Genomic DNA, 22,030 nt, shown 5'->3' with positions numbered 1-22,030 from the left:
AAAGTATGGAACACCATCGCTCCATTTATATAGCATTAAACTATTGATACATTATGCCAAATAATCTTTACATGTTGTCAAAGTCCTTTACGTGTGGGAATAATTATATCTTTACATATATTTAGTCACATTTTTACTACATGATGTCAAAAGTACATTAGATGCAGGAAAAATGTCTTTACATGATGTCAATTGTTAACGTTGTGATGTAAAAATATTCTTTCAACACTGACATGTAAATATATACGGTATAACAATTATATTTTTCTGTAGGAAATTTAACCTAGAAGAATATGGTACTAAAACTTGTAATACTCCATATAATGTTGGGTTAGCTGCGTTGTGCAATGATTATACTATGTGGCAAGTGCCTGTGTTGAAAATACAAATAACCATGGATTACTTATTTACAAAAAAGGAGTAGCCGAGAATAATTTGTTAATATTTAAATAACCGTACAGGAAATATTTTCCCATTGTTAGCGGTGTCTGTAAGTTGAAATGATGCAACTATAATGTCACTTATTGAATACGACACACTACACTTATTAGTAATACCGCGGAAATGTTTCCTGCTGTTATCAAGTTAAGGAAAATCTATAATATGATATTCCTCGTCTACCTATCCACGATTTCCTGGACGGTTGGCAAGGAAATCAAAAATATTTCTGTTTCACAAGTCCCGGTCAGCTTCTCTCCCACATCATTGTTTATTCCTCACCCTAAGCTGACACATATTTCAGGTAAGCTAACCTGTCATTACATTTTAATAAGATACCCTTTTTAAGATTCTACTTTAACAAAACCCAAAATATCAGTACTCCTGCTCCGGTTGAATTTACAAAATAAGCAAAGTCGAATTTTAACGGGATGCTGACATTTAATTTGTTCAAATAAACCCCTCGATATTAATAGATTAATAAATAGTATGTTAAAATGTCATGCGTTTACAATTAATGATTGCCGAAAAATCATTGACGAAATTGTGTTCGATAATTTAGGCTAAATGCCTCTTACCTCATGGGGTTGCTATTCTACTTCCTGTTTTGTACTCCATTGCCAAACCAGAACCCAGTTCTTTAAGACGGCCCGACGATTATATCTTTATTGGATCTATAAAGTATCTTCTTTTATCCGCTGATCGTTTTTAAACTGAACTTTATTTATTTTACAACGATTGAAAAGCAAGTTCTACAACTTATATTAATATCTCTCGTTGGCACGGATGTTAGCGCGAGGGGGTCATTGGTGTGGGAAGAAGCCGGAGTACCCGAAGAGAACCCACGTGTCCAAGCGGGCGACCACCATACCCTATCACGGGGATCGAACTCGGGTCGCAGCGGTGACAAGCGAGTGCATTGTCCACTACGCTACTTGGACACCGTCATCGTTTTCGAGAAAACACATTTTTTTAAATATCATAAATCACCAATTTTGCTAAAAAGATAGGCGTGGTGCACCTTTTTTTTTATGTAGAACATAATTAAAAAGATGCCCTTTAATAAAAAACCACGACCTTCCGTTGAAATTGAAACATATATATATTAGTTCCAATTTTCTAATAAGGAATTTTCACTTATAAATACAGACATGACAATATTTAAAAAGAAAACAGGAAATATTGAAAATGAATGCTACGCTTTCTTCCTGCAGTTTTATTACAGTTTTTGGCTGTTACTTTGTCGTACAGTTTTGTTACAGTTCTTGTTGTTATTTAGTTCTTGTTGTTATTAACAATTATTGTTATTTACAACTTTGTCGTAGTCTAGCAACAATAGCATAGACACAGCGATTCTTCTCCCAGATGTAACCGTTCTATCTACAAAGTATGACAGGGCTGCCATGACGCCAGAACTTCGACACGTCTGGAGGATTCTCGTCTTTATTGTTGCTGTATTGGGCATTCAAGGTATGCAATTCAGGTTATTTTTAGAGACTTTCACTTTAATCATTTCTAGATACTTCATTTAACCATTTCCTCTCTTTGTTTCCAGAGCTGCAATTGCTATTTCTGGTGGTGAAATGGTACAATTCAAATGATCCAGGTGAACTATGACACATTCTTTGAAAAATCTTAGTTCTTTATATTTTATGTGCAATATATAAAACCACCAAAACAAATATATATATATAAACGGATATATCACAAAATGTTCTTAATCACGTCGGCAAACTTTTTTTTATCTATTCATAAGGAAGCAAAACACCAGAGATATGTGGCCCCGCTCCACCGGAAGTGACGTGCGACCCCCTGTATAAGTACCGTAATGTGGACGGTTCCTGTAACAACCTGAAGCACCCTGCCTGGGGAAAGAGCAAAACTAAACAGCACAGGTTCCTTCCACCGCGATATGATGATGGTAAATGTAACATGTATATTAGTGAAGTTGTGAACTTGTACAACATACTAGTAATCTGATATTAAACATACATCATACATGGCTAAGCTGTTTTAAAACTCAGTTTTGAAGCCTTTACAATACAACAGTATGACTGAACCCACAGGTTCAGTCAGATACACTTGCACTCTACATTCTAGTTAATGTGATTTGACTCCCGTGTTTTTTCTCCAGGCTGTCAGTCTCCCCGACAAACAGGGTACGATCATCTACCGCTGCCCAGTCCCCGGGACGTTAGCAACATTCTGTTTCAGAACAGGAACTCCACAACCACTCACGATCCGAAGATTAACATCCTCCATATGTCTTTTGGGCAGTTCCTGGATCACGACCTCGTTTTGACTCCAGTGACCGGTGGTAACCTACCCTCTCCTACTCCACCTCTCTGTCCGCCTGTACCCTCTCCTACTCCACCTCTCTGTTCGCCTGCACCCTCTCCTACTCTACCCTCTGTCCGCCTGTACCCTCTCCTACACTACCTCTCTGTCCGCCTATACCCTCTCCTACTCCACCTCTCTGTCCACCTGTACCCTCTCCTACTCCACCTCTCTGTCCGCCTGTACCCTCTCCTACTCCACCTCTCTGTCCGCCTGTACCCTCTCCTACTCCACCTCTCTGTCCGCCTGTACCTGTCTTTGATCCTCTCTCCTACTCTACCTCTCTGTCCGCCTGTACCCTCTCCTACTCCACCTCTCTGTCCGCCTGTACCCTCTCCTGCTCCACCCCTCTGTCCACCTGTACCCTCTCCTACTCCACCCCTCTGTCCACCTGTACCCTCTCCTACTCCACCTCTCTGTCCGCCTGTACCCTCTCCTACTCCACCTCTCTGTCCGCCTGTACCCTCTCCTACTCCACCTCTCTGTCCGCCTGTACCTGTCTTTGATCCTCTCTCCTACTATACCTCTCTGTCCGCCTGTACCCTCTCCTACTCCACCGATCTGTCCGCCTGTACCTGTCTTTGATCCTCTCTCCTACTCCACCGCTCTGTCCGCCTGTACCTGTCTTTGATCCTCTCTCCTACTCCACTGCTCTGTCCGCCTGTACCTGTCTTTGATCCTCTCTCCTACTATACCTCTCTGTCCGCCTGTACCTGTCTTTGATCCTCTCTCCTACTCCACCGCTCTGTCCGCCTGTACCTGTCTTTGATCCTCTCTCCTACTCTACCTCTCTGTTCGCCTGTACCATCTCCTACTCCACCTCTCTGTCCACCTGTACCTGTCTTTGATCATCTCTCTGTCTCAGTCTTGTTTGGTCCTCTGTCTGTCTGTTCCTTTCTGTCTTCCACTACCTCTTTGCCCGTACCTATCTTTGATCCTCTCTTTGTCTCAAAGTCTTTGTCCTCTGTCTGTCTTACACTACCCCTTTGCCTGTACCTGTCTTTGATCCTCTCTCCGTCTCAAAGTCTTGTTTGGTCCTCTGTCTGTCTGTTCCTGTCTATCTTACACTACCTCTTTGCCTGTACCTGTCTTTGATCCTCTCTCCGTCTCAAAGTATTGTTTGAGCCTCTGTCTGTGTGTTCCTGTCTATCTTACACTACCTCTTTGCCTGTACCTGTCTTTGATCCTCTCTCCGTCTCAAAGTCTTGTTTGAGCCTCTGTCTGTGTGTTCCTGTCTATCTTACACTACCTCTTTGCCTGTACCTGTCTTTGATCCTCTCTCCGTCTCAAAGTATTGTTTGAGCCTCTGTCTGTGTGTTCCTGTCTATCTTACACTACCTCTTTGTCTGTACCTGTCTTTGATCCTCTCTCCGTCTCAAAGTATTGTTTGAGCCTCTGTCTGTGTGTTCCTGTCTATCTTACACTACCTCTTTGCCTGTACCTGTCTTTGATCCTCTCTCCGTCTCAAAGTCTTGTTTGAGCCTCTGTCTGTGTGTTCCTGTCTATCTTACACTACCTCTTTGCCTGTACCTGTCTTTGATCCTCTCTCCGTCTCAAAGTATTGTTTGGTCCTCTGTCGGTCTGTTTCTATCTATCTTACACTACCTCTTTGCCTGTACCTGTCTTTGATCCTCTCCCTGTTTCAGTCTATTTTGGTCCTCTGTCTTGCTGTGTCTGTGTGTCTTCAAGAGTTTTATCATATTTGTAGGTTTGCTATCATGTTGCGGAGAGCACATTGACAGACCAGAGTGCATACCAATACACATTCCCTCTCAGGACCCTTTCTTCACAAACAGCTGTATGCCTCTGTCTAGGTCAGCATGGACTTACGTGGAACACGGGCATAACTGTAAACACTTTACTTGTTTGTTTGCTAATTCAATAAAAAGTATTGTTACGTCATCATTGCTGGTAAAGGCCTGTAATTATACATGTAAATAGTTTGTGCGACGAAAAATGTGAATGCTGAGTGTAACATAACTTTCCTTTTAAAATTAAAAGCTGGTGTCATGTGGGATTAACGTTTGTTTGAAGAGAAATTCCTCTAAATTTGTAGGTTGCCGAGAACAGATAAATGACGTCACGTCCTTCATTGACGCATCTAACGTGTATGGTTCTAGTGAACAAAAGGCGAGGGCTCTAAGAACTTTCCAAAATGGTGCGTATTTTATAATGATGAAGGCCGTTACAAGGACAATTTGTGGTTCTTAAAGGATTTTTAAATAAAAGAAAAATCTTTCAAATTAGAGGTTTTTGTTTCATAAACATGAAATATCAATTTATTAAATAGTATATTGTATTAGACATTTCACCAACGCAAACTAATACAGATCGCATTTTTAATAATAATCCTCATATTCTATAAATAGTTTACGAAGTATGACAATAAGTGTTAATGAAGAAAAACTACCCTATATGTAACAGTATAATTCAGAATTTAAAGTTTCCGTTTCCTGCCTAAATGTTTTTTCTGTGAGGAATCTTGTATTTGAAATTTTGTTCTTTCTAATCATTTGTAAGGCACCCTACGAGACAGAAATGGCGGACTGCCCGATGGTGGCACCAGCAAATGCGTTTTTAATGACGTCACAACCGACTATTGTCAAGACGCAGGTTACCAGTGCTGAATCGAGCGCTTAATTCTTGCGAAAATCTCAAGCATGTCCTTTTAATAAACCAAGTTTGTGAGATCTTTTTAATCAAGCTTAAGCTGTCTCGGCGTTTTCTACATCAATCGTCCATACAAACCATTGCTATGCATGCTAATCTAACGGTATTCAAAATTTAAAGAGCTAAATTACTTCATAACTGTCAAACATATTTTAAACCCTTATACATTTTTTACAGAATTATTAAAGTCATTTATTCAGGTTTGCAAAGCCAACCCCTCCTGGGTACAGACCCAAATATATACGTGCATCAACTGCATGTATAATTATTGTAGTGAAACTATTTGATAAATGCTTTTGAATAAAATTGTTCATAGCTTTGCATTTTTAATAAATGTAAAAAATAGAATCGAAACATTCTTTTATAGACCAGTAAGAATCGGTTACACGCCAATATGAACCGGTTACAGACCAGTATAAAAAGATTAAAGAAAATATGAATGTGTTACAGACCAATAGGAATGTGTTACAGACCGATATAAATGTGTTACCAAAATAAATCTTTTATAGACAAATATGAATCGGTTTACAGATTATGGTTATGAGCCTCTCCTCACGTGATTTGTAGGTGACGTGCGGGTCAACGTCGTACCAAACCTAGGGTCAGTTCACCTTCTCTTCCTCAGGTATCATAACTACATCGCCGGGCAGATAGCCACACTCAATCCTTCATGGGATGACGAAACTCTCTACCAAGAAACACGTGCCATAGTTACCGCCATTTTACAGCACGTGGTCTATAAAGAGTACCTGCCATTGGTTGTGGGAGATGAAGTAATGGCGGAGTATGGATTGAATCCAAGCCCCGCCGGCTATAACACAGTTTACGATGAGGACATAAACTTGTCAACACGCAACGCTTTTGCAGCAGCGGCATTCCGATTTGGTCATTCTCAAGTAACGAATCACCAAAAGCAGTACAATAAAACGTATTTTGAGATCGCCAGCTTGAATATAGAAGACACATATCATTCTCCGCATTTCTGTGTTTACAATGGCGGGACAAGTTCCGAAGGGATCTTACGCTGGCAACTTGCAGAACAAGCAGCAAAATCAGATAGGTAATCAAAAAACCTAAGTAAGCAAAACTCTTGTCTAAAATAGTAAGTGCATACTGATTTTAACAGATAAGTAATCAGGCACAATATACCGGTAATATAATTACGACTGTAAAGACGAGTGAGAGAGGATGGCGCTGGCCCTCAACCTCCCTCCCCCCCCCCCTTTTTTTTTTTAGATAAATACAAACTTTTTCATGATTCATATTGAAAAAGACAACCAATTGACCCTCCACTTTTTTGTGTTGCTCCTCCAATTTGAACACTTATCATTGCCTCGTTATTGATAACTAAGGTATGGGTATGTTCTTCTCCAGGGTGTTTGAGAGTGGCGTTAGGGACAGACTATTTAGGGAACCTGACGGCACAAGCTTGGATCTGCCGGCCATTAATGTACAACGGGGAAGGGACCATGGTCTTCCCCCTTACATAAAATGGCGGGAATTTTGTGGTTTAAGTGTCAACTTATCGGATCACAGCTATACAGAAAAACTCGACCTGAAGAATGTCTATAGGTTTGTATATAATGCAGTCAAAGTTGAAAAAATGAAGGTATGTGTAGGAGTACACAGCGGTTTAAGGCCCATTAGGCAAAATAATAAAAATAATACCAAGTTCATGTTGTGTTCTGCATGATTCATTTCATTATAACTCTTCATTGTTCTTTGTATAAAAATCACTTTTTTATAGAGACATTAGGGACATAGACGTCTATGCCGGAGCCATGACCGAGCTTCCGGTCCCTGGGGGAATTGTTGGTCCTACCTTTGCCTGCTTGATAGCCAGACAGTTTTTAATGTATAAGAAAGGCGACAGGTTCTGGTATGAGAACAACCACAGGCATGGCTTCACTGAAGGTTGGTAGTAAAATACACAAATACTAGTACATTCATTGAATTCCGTGTGTATTACAATGAGAACAACCACACGCATGGCTTCACTGAAGGTCGGTAGTAAAATACGCAAATACTAGTACATTCATTGAATTCCGTGTGTATTACAATGAGAACAACCACACGCATGGCTTCACTGAAGGTCGGTAGTAAAATACACAAATACTAGTACATTCATTGAATTCCGTGTGTATTACAATGAGAACAACCACACGCATGGCTTCACTGAAGGTCGGTAGTAAAATACACAAATACTAGTACATTCATTGAATTCCATGTGTATTACAATGAGAACAACCACACGCATGGCTTCACTGAAGGTCGGTAGTAAAATACACAAATACTATTACATTCATTGAATTCCGTGTGTATTACAATACAACCACAGGCATGGCTTCACTGAAGGTTGGTAGTAAAATACACAAATACTAGTACGTTCATTTAATTCTATGTGTATTACAATGAGAACAACCACAGGCATGGTTTAACTGAGGGTTGGTAGTAAAATACACAAATACTAGTACATTCATTGAATTCCATGTATATTACAATGAGAACAACCACACGCATGGCTTCACTGAAGGTCGGTAGTAAAATACACAAATACTAGTACATTCATTGAATTCTATGTGTATTACAATGAGAACAACCACACGCATGGCTTCACTGAGGGTTGGTAGTAAAATACACAAATCATTCATTGAATTCCGTGTGTATTACAATCAATTTCTTAATAACGCTAATCCACATTACAGTATTTTGACTTGCGATGTCAGCAAAATTTATTATGTTAATGTAATGAAAAAAGCCAAACACATTGTATTTCATAGCGAGGTAGATTAATAAGTGTTCATATTTTCTATATTGAAGATCAGCTGACAGAGATTAAGAAAGCCACACTGTCATCTGTTCTATGTCAGAGTATAGACGTTGATCAAGTCAGTCTCAGTGCGTTCATTATCATTAGTGACACGTAAGTGAAAAACTGAGAAATCAGTAATATTCGTGGTACTTCAGGTTTTGTAGATCTTGGGACAATTTTTACCAACATATTCACATTTCAACGTACAATGGAACACAATCTTAATTCAAAGGTAAATCATCGAAATAACGTCCTAAATGTTAAAAACAAAAACAAAACTAGCAGTCCACGACAACGGCTCCCATGAATTTAAATGATTCTACAATAGATTTTTAAGTAAATCTATTAAAACCCGAATCTTTGTGCGAAGTGGTCATACTGGTACTTGTATTTTAACGCAAAAATTTTCAGAATGTTTTTTTAAAATAATGAATGTTAATATTTCTATAGAAATCCAACAGTGAATTGCAGCTCTCTTATCCACCCATATTGGACGCCATGGAGAGAAAAGGCAAAGACGTCGTAGCTTGTTTGTGCTAAGCATTAAACTTCTCCTTGGAGCTATTTACAGCGCAACTAGTGAAAAAGAAAATCTAATTTATTTCAGACTTAATTAAGAATTGGAAAAAGTTTCAATATGATTTGTAACATATATATAGCATGATTTTTGCCAAAATGTTTAAAAAAAAATTAAAACAAAAAAATTCTCAATGCTGGATCTGTATGTGTCACATGTAAAGAACTGCATTGTTTGTAAAACCTTAACTAAAACAAAGCGCTCTTTGTCTGTTTACTTGTTGTATAAAACTACAAATTTCATTTGCCAAAAACTCTTGTGCAAATATCAACGATTTCTCTCTGGTTCTGATCCATTTTGTCATGACTATTCACATTTCACACACTCAACCCTCCATGAACATATCGTACGTTGTCATTGGGACAAGACTTGAGGTAACTGCTGCTTGTATAATAATATTGTATAATAAAGAGTATCCAGACAAAAAAATCAAAAATCAAATACTCAAACATATTGCAAATACTAAGAAACTGTAACCACTATAGTGAAAACAATATGTATCATAAACAAATGCTATAAAATCTATGTTTATCGAACGCTATTACATTGCATGGTGCTAATGAAGACATATTCACTTAATGCATACGTGCGATTTTTTATAATTTTGATGGAGTTGAATGCTTTGAAGGCTTTGTGTCATTTCAAATGATTCAAGATTTTCGATTGGCAAGAGAGCTATTATGCATGACGAATGCTGGTACCGATCTTGCAGTCCAAATACCCGACGTTTCCCTGGATTTAAAAATTCTCCTGGCAATTCAGAATCGTTGAAAAGACAAGATAAACATGAGATATTTTGGACAACCAATTTTGATGCTGCCACCTAAAAGAGGAGCAACGGTTAGTTTATACATAGTTTGCATTTTAACTTGATCACACTGGGATTTTCAAAAAATAGGTTGACTGGTTTAAGTGGACTGTTAAAATAACTGCAAACTTTACAGCAAACGGTCTTAAACTACAGTGTAAGGTCATTGAAATGTTAAAATGTTCTAAGATTATTGGTCACGTGGCACGGAACAGGGTAGACGTACTTTCTCGGCTCCTGTGTTTTTTGACAATTATTTTTGCCAAATATTTTCTCTGTGGAGTTTAAAATCGGCATGAACGACACAGGAGCGTTTTTGGAAAAATGTACATACATGTATATATGTGTTTGACTTGTTTTACCTTTGTGATTTTCATTTTGTCGTGGATTTCTTATATTTATTCACCTGTATACCTGGTGCACACTCTTTACTTGGCACAGGAATAGCCGACTGCTTTCTCCATGCAAGGAATCTAAATTCTGTTAAGGGTGAACAGACAGGGGACCTTAAGGTGGAATAACACACCTGGAAAAAGTCACTGGTATTAACTTTAAATTATTTGATTGTGAAAGATATAATAATAAATATTAACTATACATTATGTCAAATAAGCGAAAAATTTGCAAATTTGGGATAAAAAATGAATATCTAAAAAAAATCAATTCAGTTATTAACAACAAAAGCCCCTACGGGAATCGAACTCGGTATGTACGGATCACAAGACCGACACTTTATCCACTCGGCTATGAGGCAAGTTATATGTCGCCGTCGATAAAATCTTTTTTCAAAAACAAAAAGACGTTTCGAACAAAGGTCAGCCATTTTGTGACGATGTGTTATTCCACCTTAATAATTTCACGATATATTTTAAGGGGCATGGTCACGATTTTGGTCAAAAATTATTTTTTCGATTTTGATGTTTACAATGCCTCAGTAAGGCAATTTTAATAGGCAACCAAATTTGAGTGTCATTTGATGAGACATAAGCGAGTTAGAGAGCTTTAAATTCTTCACTCTGTAAACAAAGCGATTGTTTACATTTTGAATGTTAAAGTGAAAATTCCAGTTTTAGATCTAAATAAAATGATTGTGTTAATCGTTAGGAACTGTTTATTTATACTTAAAATGAATAATAAGATAGACAAACCAGCTTTAAAAAGATTTTTTAATGGTATATTGAACCTATGTAAACAAAAACAGGGCACGAGCCTTGTTTACATGACGAAGAATTGTAAGCCCTGTATCTTGCTTAAAACTCAACGACCGGCACCCAAATTTCATTTGATCATTAGAAATGCATTCCTGAAGCATTGCAAATAATAAAAACAGAAAAATAAAATTCGACCAAAATCGTTACCATGCCCCTTTAAAAGACTCCGAGATCTAATGCTCATATAACGGTAGGATAACGGACTACGAGCTCATAGACTGTGTTTCAAAAGTAGTCGGAAATTCCATGCACTGTCTGCAGCTCGACCGAAACTTGTGGCGTATATACATAAGAGACGGCGCAAGCCGAGAAAAACTAACAGAGGAGATCTGTATTAAAAACTTTTCAATATCGTTTTTTGATTGACTTCTGTTTATGTTTATACGACCCCTACACCTCGGGCATTCATAGGTCTACAGAAAAAACCTTAAAGATTAGGATACGTGGTCTCCCCTTGTCTATAATTCAGCTATTTCTGAATTACTTGAAAAACTTGAAGTAAAACCCAAAAGTAAATAATTTATGAATTAAAATATTCGCCACCCAATCACAAACAAGATGACGAGCGTATTAAACGGAAATCGTGTTCTTTATATATATTGAACCCTTAAATGAAGGAAAATATCTACCCAGAATAAACTAATGTACTGGTTTGCGCTGTCAGACAACCAACATCTCAGCGGATACTCTCTTGCACCCGGTGCTAGGCTAGAGACCACACCTTGAGATACTGCAAGAACGTCGCTCGTTGTAAAGTATGTAAACAGGAGGGTCACAAACCTGGAAATAAACCTGGAAAAAGTGCCACAAAGTAATGTCATTGCTTTTTAATGGAGAAGACATCTTATCGGATTTGAATTGAACATTTACGGGGTCGCCCACAAATCAGCAGAACATGCTTTCCAGTATACAAAGGCTGTTAGATGCGGAGACTTGGATGCGACAAAACCGATTCAGGAAGCCAAAGATGCCATATCCGCTGAAAGAATACGCGACGTGACAAAATAAGACCCAATGAGCAGTGGACCGATACCAAAGAATCAGTCATGACTGAAATAATAGAAAATAAATGTGTGCAGGTGTAGAAGTTTGAGATCAGTAAAAAATGCAATATTTTACCAAAAAATTACTAAATGGCGTTCTGGTAAAATTTTGTAATTGAGTACTCTATAAAAATTGGGCCGCGATGCTCTATTTTAATTTTATCTTTTATTTCATTAAGTCATTAATTACTCTTTTTGTGATCGATGAGGTAGTACATGTATATTGGATTATTAAATGTGCAATCAATTTTGTCGAGTTCTCTTCAAAAATGCAACATGCGCGGATCCAGAAAATTTTCTTTTCCGGCGGGTTGGGGGTCTGAGGCATAATTCTGATAATTTTATAATGTAATTTAAAGAAATTAAAATTTTGCTTTCCCCAATCATTAATGATATAATTTCTGATTTTATGAAACACTAGGTATCTTAAAAGTGTTGGATCAAATATAAATAATAGATATTAAGCAAGTAAACTTAGTATCTATTATGAACTAAAAAAGGCTAACGACACAAACAATTGAAATTGTTAAATTTTCAGGACAGCCAGTCCCTTTAATTTTTCGTGTAACACACACACAGAGTGTCAATCTTGCTAATAATATGTCCATTGTTCACTCCTGTGGCCATTCTTCTTACCTGTTTCCTGTCCAACTCTTCTCATTGCAACTACATGTATTTCCCACTCTCTCTCTGCTTATCTCAAATTTAATTCCTCCATAGGGATTTCTTATCCGCTTCTCTTGAAAGTTAACTTGATGCTTAGGGGTAGAGAAGATTGAGAATGTCTTAACATCACTTTTATAATTCATGTTTAGCAATAAGTAACTAAGATTAGTAACTTATGAGGACCAGGATAAAGAAACTGTCAATAGTTAAAAAATACATATAAAACTGCATCTAATCTTTGTAAAGTTCCTTGTTTGCTTTGCTCCTGTTTTGTATTTTTTCTTTTGACTTTTGATTTTGACCACTGTTCGTTATTACCACATTTCAAACAGAAGGTCAACCTTACTGGAAATAGTCTTTATTAAAACATCACTGAGAATGTACATAGTCGGCAAATAAAACACATTATATATGAGGGGATACAGTAAAAAATGCATCATAAAACCAGACGAAAAAAGTTGGGGAAAAAGTGGAATATACATTTCAAGCATATTAAAAAAACCAACCATAACTTACAGAATTTATATCAACGATTTTATTATCAACATATGGTACATATCAGAAATGTATGATTTTGGATACATCTTTGTCAATTTAGCATACACTTAACAATTTCCGACCCTCAGCCATGTCCGATATCTCCAATTTATCCGATTTTCTCTTTATTCATTCCAAACCTCTGCCTTTTATATACACAAATTTGATTGGTTTTCTAGTGTTAGCATTCAAAGAAATGATTGGGTTCGAGCCATCGATACAACCTTTTTTCTTTTTTTTCTTTTTTTTATCTCAACTTGTTTTATTATTCCAGTATATTTATCATGGGCTTTGCAATAACTTTTTAAAATGCACAAGGATACCATCTCAAAATTTAATTTTATTTGATTTCATTTTAAAGTTTGAAGGACAAATAACATTTTTTGGATGAAAAAAATACTTTGAGGCTGATGATCAGAGAACCTTAATGAAGTGATATTCATTTCAATGCAACAATATTAACGTATAATACCGTAAATAGAGAGTCAATATTCATAAATGATATGACTTCTATTAAAAAAAAACCTGTGACATATTTTAGGCATTCATTATGAAGTCTGAATCCCTACCTTAGTCACATCAATTGCAACCTCAACATATATACAAACCAATAATTATGTTGCTTTTTTTAAAAGAAAAATTGCACTACTGACCTATAAAAGCGTTTTCTCATCATAAAATATAATTAAATCCGCAGACTAAATCGTGCCCTATGAAATAAGTATACAACACATTCAAAAATCACTAAATACATTCAACTCACACATGCATTATAAAATCACACAAGCAAGTTATCATTCATTATGAAATGAAATCATCAGTAAACACCTTCCAACCACTCATCAATACGGGTACGCAGAAATAGATATATGGATCATAAAAGTTGTCTGATACTGTAGCACCCCTGTCTCTGCACTATAGGACCGGGCTCTCACTTTGATTCTATACGTCTCTAGCTCCTCCAGGGGCTGCTCTGTATACAGAATCCCCGTCCCCTCGGATGGCCTCAGGTTAAAGGTCACCTGAGTGTCATTTTCTAATATCACGAAATCTGTTTTCACCATTTTTACGTTGTTTTGGTTAAATACTGTCAATCGAATTAAATCCTGTTGAGGCAATATTCCGCTAGGGAGTGCTAGTGTTCGGAACTCGATCACATCGGCATATTTAGCGCCCTCTGGACAGAGAGATGAGTCTATGCACTCAAGAACACAGTATCTGTATCAGAAAACAACTCATTTATATCAGTCTTTAGGGGAGTAATCAAATTATATATTGATATGTCCAACAACAAAATTACAAGATCATGAAGAAATTAGCTATTGTTGTTTCAATACCCTTCTTATAGTAAATTACCTTGCATCCTTTGTGAAGTTGAATCATTACAAAGTTTCATACTCCACTTAATAACCCTAAGAGAAGTGTTTGACTTACTTGGTGAGTGGATCCCTGGAGTAGTTTTCAGGACATGGTATATCAATACAGTCCACATCGCCTCTCTTGTTGAAGCACATCTTCTCTGGTCCACACTCAATGTTAGAGCTGATGCATTCATTGATATCTAAAGCATCAACAACATGTCTTCATTCTTACACATTCTGAGATATATTAAACCTTGATCATTAAAACTTACAATCATATGTGCCATTTTATTCTACATCTTCAATGACTTTTAAGTATTACATGTAGCACACATTTACCATAGTTTTGCACACCCACTAAGATTGACATATTTTATTATCTTTTTGTCGAGCATTACCAAAATTACATACATACATGAGTGCAATACCTGATCCTATTGTTCCCAACATTTGTTGACAGCTAGTGTTCAAACATTGACTAGATTTCCTTACCCACACAGTTCCTTCCATTCCTGCCCAGTTTGTAGCCCGGGGGACAGGTACACTGGTAGCCCCCTATTGTGTTACTACAGTTGTGTTGACAGATGCTGGGGTCTTCTCTACACTCGTTGATGTCTGTGAAACAGGCAAAAGATAAACAAAAGGATTTTTTTATTTCATGACAGGACCATTCTTAATTGAAACTAAAATACTAGTATGTACATTTTTGTAATGTCCTAAAATTTCATGGCAGGAAAGGTTCCTTTTACATACCAACAGAAAAAAACATTCCCACTATATATTGTCATTGGTCAAAAAACTTGCAAAAAAGGAATACACGACTTAAAAATAAAAATAATTTTGCTACATCTTTGATAAGGAAGTCATACAATTTCATATCAATAATATGAAATTGCATGACTCTCTCCCGGCCCCCCGCCCATCCCCCCGCCCCCAAAGCCTGCAGTGACTGGGTGTGCTGGTACATACCTACACAAGCATTCTGGGATACACTGAATTGGAACCCTGGCAGACAATGTGAGCGTTTATTTCTTTTGAGACATTTCTTGGAATATCTGCACCCTTTGTTATGAACACTATGCAATAGTTCCAGTTTCTGGTTGGCTGGCCTGACAAAATTCTGACCTGGATCAGGTTCCAAATACTCTAGCCCTACAATCAGTTGTTAATTTGGTTTAATTTCTAGATTCATGATGAGGCAGAATATCTTTAAATTTTCAGTTTTAATAGAAAATTGGACTGATGCAAGTGTAGATAGATGTACCAGCACATGAGCGTTTTTCTGCCAGTAGAATCTGGCCCAGCGGGCACACACAAATAAAACTGCCCTGGGTGTTGTGACAGCGGTAAGCACATACACCGGGAGATTCTCTACATTCATCAATATCTGAAAGAAAGACAACTTATCTCAGAATTCAGCAGTGAAAGACCATTATCTATGATTTAACACACTTATTTCAATATTATTTGCATAATCTATATATGTACAATCAGTTCAAGCATATCTTTTAAAAAATACACCATAGCATAGCATAGCATTGATTTATCTCATAGCATAGCATTGAAAACTCCTAGCATATAGCATTGGAATCCATACCATAGTATAAAATCTCATAGAATCTCATTCGTCATATCATACCATAGCATAGCATACAATATGATATTAACTCAGTTTTAAATGGTTTTATGTGGAAGAATAAATGCTCACATTGCAGATTAGTGGTTAACTTTGGCTTTTTATTATTTTACTTCCAAATATGTGGAACTCTTCTGTGTATGGAGGTGTTTTTGTTTAAATCTCATAGCATATACCATACCATAGCATAGCATACCATATCATTAAGCCTTTGATTTCAATTTCTCATAGCATAGCATACAAATCTTATAGCATTGCACTGAAATCGCTTAGCATATCATTAAAATCGCATTACCATAGCATAGCATTAAATTGTCAAAGGTACGCATGAAATGACTGTACATACATGTATACACTGTACATACCTCTTCTATTATAGAGATTAATTTAGCAATAGATTATTTTATAACATGTATAGAACTCTGAGGAAAACACCCTGGCCTTCAAAGCTTTGAGTAGGAATCATTTAAAAGTTAAGGCTTTCTGAATCATTTGATAATATCCTTACTTTTATCAGAAACATATATCATAGTGGTCGGAAACAGGAGGGCTAGGGGGGGGGGGGGGGGGGCTAAGCTTACCCCCCCCCCTTTTGTTTGCAAAGTTAGATCTTACCATCAGGCACATAGCATCACCCCCCCCCCCCCCCTCTCCCACTTCTTTTGTAGCAAACATAATTGTTCATAAATATACCTTGAAAAGATTGAAAATATGGAGTAATAGGTATACTACAAGCCCCCCCCCCCCCCCCCCCCACCCCCCACCCCCACGGATTAGGATTTCGGGAATAAGGTTTTGTAAAGATTTCTGAGGATTAGTCTAGCCCCCTCCCCCTATCAATAACACCATGGTCTTCAAAGCTCTGAGAAGGAATCATTTGAAAGTTAAGGCTTTCTGAATCATTTGATAATATCCTCCATTTTATCAGATATATGCTACCTGGAACCCTTTTTAAGTGGTTATAAAGGGTATGTATATATAAACTTATATTCTATGTAGCTTGAAACATAAGATTTGATTGGCTAACGAGCTGGGTGTAAATTTCCCTACACCCGACTTGAGCTGGAGGTAAAAAAAAAGTGATGTCACAATGCGTTAAATATGAGGTCACAATGCATAAAATATGAGGTCACAATGCATAAAATGCGGAAATGGTATATCTTGAACTAAATACACCCTGGATTGGACATGGGAAACAAATTTATTTGGTTGACATAAGAAATAAATTTGTTACCAAGGTTCAATCAAGAGTGTATGGGGATTTAACTTGGATTGTATTCCATACACCCTTCATCCTCAGGATGTATGGAATACAACCCAGGGTAAATCCCTGTGCACCTCTGATTGAATCTGATAACTAATAATACACAGATAAGGGATGTCTGCTGCCTAGAGCCCTTGCCTCATAGTGAAGGATATATAAACATATCCAGATAGGGGATCCTATGCCTGCTGCCTAGAATCCTTGCCTCATAGTGAAGAATATAAACATATCCAGATAGGGGATCCTATGTCTGATGCATAGAATCCTTGCCTCATAGTGTAGGATATCAATACCTATCCAGATAGGGGATCCTATGCCTGCTGCCTAGAATCCTTGCCTCAGAGTGAAGGATATATAAACATATCCAGACAGGGGATCCTATGTCTGATGCATAGAATCCTTGCCTCATAGTGAAGGATATCAATACATGTCCAGATTGGGGATCCTATGTCTGCTGCCTAGAGCCCTTGCCTCAAAGTGAAGGATATCAATACATGTCCAGATAGGGGATCCTATGCCTGCTGCCTAGAGACCTTGCCTCATAGTGAAGGATATATAAACATATCCAGACAGGGGATCCTATGTCTGATGCATAGAATCCTATCCTCATAGTGAAGGATATCAAAACATATCCAGACAGGGGATCCTATGCCTGCTGCCTAGAATCCTTGCCTCATAGTGAAAGTTGGTATAAACAACTAACCTAGAAAAGCATGTCCTATGACTGCTGCTAAGACACTGCAGTTGTATTTAGATAGACACTCTGTCCTACGCCTGACTATAGTTTGTGGGGATTAAATATTCAGATCAACCTACCTATACAGGGCTGTTCTCTGCCTAACTATGGTTTGAGGGATTAAATATTCAGATCAACTTACCCAGAAAGGGCTGTCCTATGCCTGACTATAGTTTTGTGAAGTTTTAATATACAGATCAACTTACCCAGACAGGGCTGTCCTATGCCTGACTATAGTTTTGCGAAGTTTTAATATATAGATCAACTTACCCAGACAGGGCTGTCCTATGCCGGCTGCCCGGTACCCTGACTCACACTGACAGCTGTATCCCCCAGGAGAGTTCACACAGCGCTGGTTGGAGTAACACTGGTGGCTGTTTACAGAACACTCATCTATATCTGTAAACATATACACAAACTTTTACCTGATTTTTGCTGTTACCTTTACTCAACATCAACCCAATTTGTCATAATTAAACATAATGTCAAACTATATTTTGATTTCATGGTAAATTGGCACAGTGTATCTATCAAACTGAACAATATTCCTAAACATAACTTTACATGTATATATTACAAAAATGAAGATCTGAATTTCATTTTCATTCCTGTTTGTGAAAGTGCTCACTGAAAAAAAAAATTGTGTAATGGAACATTCAAATTGGGAACCTTCTTTACATGCATGCATATTGAGTCAAATGTGACCCATTAGGCAACACCTTAATTATTCTGTACAGAGAACTTACAACTTGTACTTACCTACACACCGACCATTTACATCCTGGTATCCGTCTGTACACTTCTGCTGACATTGGTAACTTCCCTGTATGTTGTGACACTCTTGTTCCTCTGTACACCTGTGGACACCTTCCTCACACTCGTCCACATCTGGAACAGGTCAAGGTTTATACTACAAGACTTAGTGTATTAATTCATCTTTACAGAATCTGTATTCCGTAAGAGATATCAACAGAATACTTGCCTAATCAGGTGACTTTGTTATAGAATTTACAGAGTACATACCTTCAAAGATGACATTTTTATTTAATGAGTATATACCTCTACAGGTGACATTGTAATCTACAGCGTACATACCTTGTCAGGTGACACATTGACAGATGACATTGTAATATACAGAGTACATACATTGACAGATGCCATTGTTATTTACAAAACACATACCTTAACAAGTGACATTGTAATGTACAGAGAGTACATACCTTGACAGGTGACATTGTAATGTACAGAGAGTACATACCTTGACAGGTGACATTGTAATCTACAGAGTACATAACTTGACAGATGACATTGTTATCCACAGAGTACATTACTTGACAGGTGACATTGTTATCTACAGAGTACCTACCTTGACAGGTGACATTGTAATGTACAGAGTACCTACCTTGACAGGTGACATTGGAGACAAGTCTGTAGCCTGAGGGACAGGTACAGCGGTAACTACCGATCTGATTCCTACAGATGTGGGAGCAGGCCGACATTCCCTCTGTACACTCGTTTACATCTGTTTAGCAAGCAATCAAACTTGATATTTCAAAACTCAATTTTAAATCACTGTGTGGCAAAAAGAAATGTTACCATTCAGTTTATTGTCAGCCTAATATGTTCTAAAAAACAATCACCTTCCACTGACACTACCTGGTTCCTGTTATATTTACTATCTTTAGCTAATCTGTGAGTTCATATTTATTCAAATGACCTTACCCGCTAGTCCTGTTTTAACAACTTGAAATCACAAGCTCCACTATACCTGATCATGAAACTTTATTGAGTTATGGAACCTTTAATGTCAGTAGAGATATAAGTACCGATCATTACCTGTACATTTTCCATTGGACTTGAGTTTGAACCCCAGGGAACAGGAACATTGGTAGGAGCCGGCTGTGTTCCTGCAGTATTGTCCACAGATCAGAGGGTCCTCACTGCACTCGTCTATGTCTGACAAGTAGTCGAATATACCAATGAGGTTATAGCATACCCAATAGTATTACATATAACAAAATAATTCAAAGGCTTCAAGATTAAATCATGCATTGTAGTGTGGACTAAAGAAAAAATAAATCAGTATTTTCGTTTAGATTTTGTATAGCTGCCTGTCTGTAGGTCTCGGTCTGATAAAATTTAGATGGACAAACTGGGAACCAAAGTTCTTTAAAACTTTAAAAAAATAAGGCGTACAAAAATCAGTACAAAACTGTAACTCCCAGGTAGTCCATCCAATTTTTCAAACTGGGAGCTACAGACCTGCAACTAATACTGTATATATATTTTGGTAGCATCAGATATTCAGGTATGTAATTGGCAAACCAACTAGCACTGACTAGTGGGTTAACCCTTTAGCGTAATTAGTACAATGCTGAATATGCATGCCAGAGGACCCAGGTTCAAACCCCAGCAGAGGCAATATTTGTCTCTGTTACATTTGGCGCTTACGTTGGGACCTGGGTATTCTCTGGCTGGTGGGAGAGATTGTCTCCAGTAATTTGCCCCATAGGTGTTGGCACTCTGAAAAGAGTCAAGGATGACACAACGCTTTCGTAGGAGAGGATAATGTGGTAGAATCAGGGATAGGGCATTCCTTCTGGCAAGTGGGTAAACTTTTAGCAATAGAAAACATACCAGGTAGTGTAAGATTGCACACTTACCTGATGTACACAACATACGGGTAGATGTTTACCTATACAGAACATAGATTCCACACTTACCTATAGAAAACATACCAGGTAGTGTAAGATTGCACACTTACCTGATGTACACAACATACAGGTAGATGTTTACCTATACAGAACATAGATTCCACACTTACCTGATGTACACAACATACAGGTAGATGTTTACCTATACCGAACATAGATTCCACACTTACCTAATGTACACAACATACAGGTAGATGTTTACCTATACCGAACATAGATTCCACACTTACCTGATGTACACAACATACAGGTAGATGTTTACCTATACCGAACATAGATTCCACACTTACCTGATGTACACAACATACAGGTAGATGTTTACCTATACAGAACATAGATTCCACACTTACCTAATGTACACAACATACAGGTAGATGTTTACCTATACAGAACATAGATTCCACACTTACCTATAGAAAACATATCAGGTAGTGTAAGATTGCACACTTACCTAATGTACACAACATACAGGTAGATGTTTACCTATACAGAACATAGATTCCACACTTACCTGATCACACCTCACAGCCTACTCAATATTCAGGGTCATGAACCCTGGGGAGCATTCATTATTGTCCCCAAGAGAGACAACTCTTGAAAACGTGCATTAACTATAGTCCGTTTCTTAATCTTATTAAAATAAATAAATTGAGAAAAGTTTTCAAAGTATTTTAATTATAAATAATACATATAACAATGAGTAAAATGCATGAAAAAGGCATGAAAGAAGTACATTTATTTATCAAATATAGTAGGCTGGTACATGTACCTGGTGAATATTAAATGTATATTGCTTGTAGGTACATGTATAAATCTACACAACTACATTCAATTAATACACTGTGTTATGTAAACTGAAAAAAAAAATACACAGGTTGTAAGAGATCTTTTTTAAAATGAATTTTCTTAAAATGAAAAATAAATTAATGAAACTGCATATATCATTCTAAAAAAAACATAATACTAATTTTGAAAGTCAAATACTGAGTTAAAAGAAAGATAAAGAATTAAATATTCTTTGTTTTGTAAACAAAGCGCGAGTCTTGTTATTATTTACACATGTGTTTTATTGGTGCAAGTTTCATTCAAATGTTGCTTTTTTCTATTAATAATATCATTAATATCATTTATGATCACATCGAATCAGTATGGTAATTTCATACTTTATATTATTTGTAAACAAACATAAGACTCGAGCTTTGTTTACATAACAATAAATT

The 22,030-nt window shown here is 37.2% G+C and overlaps 2 protein-coding genes across 3 annotated transcripts in view; one reads left to right on the top strand and one right to left on the bottom strand.

The window, feature by feature from the left end:
• The first annotated feature begins 599 nt into the window (after positions 1 to 599).
• On the top strand, positions 600 to 9,032 carry LOC128192858 (peroxidase-like protein). Of its 2 annotated transcripts, none has more exons than XM_052865861.1 (13): positions 600 to 742; positions 1,764 to 1,908; positions 1,994 to 2,044; positions 2,195 to 2,359; positions 2,573 to 2,755; positions 4,484 to 4,624; positions 4,832 to 4,933; positions 5,296 to 5,388; positions 6,013 to 6,505; positions 6,820 to 7,017; positions 7,193 to 7,359; positions 8,266 to 8,368; positions 8,708 to 9,032. In XM_052865861.1, exons 2-13 carry the CDS (start codon positions 1,842 to 1,844, stop codon positions 8,781 to 8,783), a joined length of 1,839 nt encoding a protein of 612 aa, XP_052721821.1. In that variant the 5' UTR covers positions 600 to 742; positions 1,764 to 1,841; the 3' UTR covers positions 8,784 to 9,032. The 2 variants fall into 2 exon arrangements, with proteins under 2 accessions (XP_052721821.1, XP_052721822.1); XM_052865862.1 differs by having other exon boundaries at positions 620 to 742; positions 1,769 to 1,908.
• A 4,047-nt stretch (positions 9,033 to 13,079) lies between these two features.
• The window catches only part of LOC128191425 (hemicentin-1-like), a 79,855-nt gene continuing 70,904 nt past the window's right edge, over positions 13,080 to 22,030 (bottom strand). The window contains exons 34-42 of the mRNA XM_052863479.1: positions 19,933 to 20,052; positions 19,499 to 19,618; positions 18,856 to 18,984; positions 18,367 to 18,495; positions 15,725 to 15,847; positions 15,430 to 15,612; positions 14,953 to 15,075; positions 14,534 to 14,660; positions 13,080 to 14,317 (exon numbers count right to left, since the gene is read on the bottom strand). Of these exons, the coding sequence (XP_052719439.1) occupies positions 13,942 to 14,317; positions 14,534 to 14,660; positions 14,953 to 15,075; positions 15,430 to 15,612; positions 15,725 to 15,847; positions 18,367 to 18,495; positions 18,856 to 18,984; positions 19,499 to 19,618; positions 19,933 to 20,052 (1,430 nt within the window). The 3' untranslated portion in view covers positions 13,080 to 13,941. The remainder of the gene's footprint in view (positions 14,318 to 14,533; positions 14,661 to 14,952; positions 15,076 to 15,429; positions 15,613 to 15,724; positions 15,848 to 18,366; positions 18,496 to 18,855; positions 18,985 to 19,498; positions 19,619 to 19,932; positions 20,053 to 22,030) is intronic.

This window comes from Crassostrea angulata, chromosome 7, assembly GCF_025612915.1.
Source record: "Crassostrea angulata isolate pt1a10 chromosome 7, ASM2561291v2, whole genome shotgun sequence".
Classification (NCBI taxonomy): Eukaryota; Metazoa; Mollusca; class Bivalvia; order Ostreida; family Ostreidae; genus Magallana; species Magallana angulata.
The sequence above is the reverse complement of the archived record's forward strand: the minus strand, read 5'-3'. Positions and strand labels throughout refer to the sequence as shown.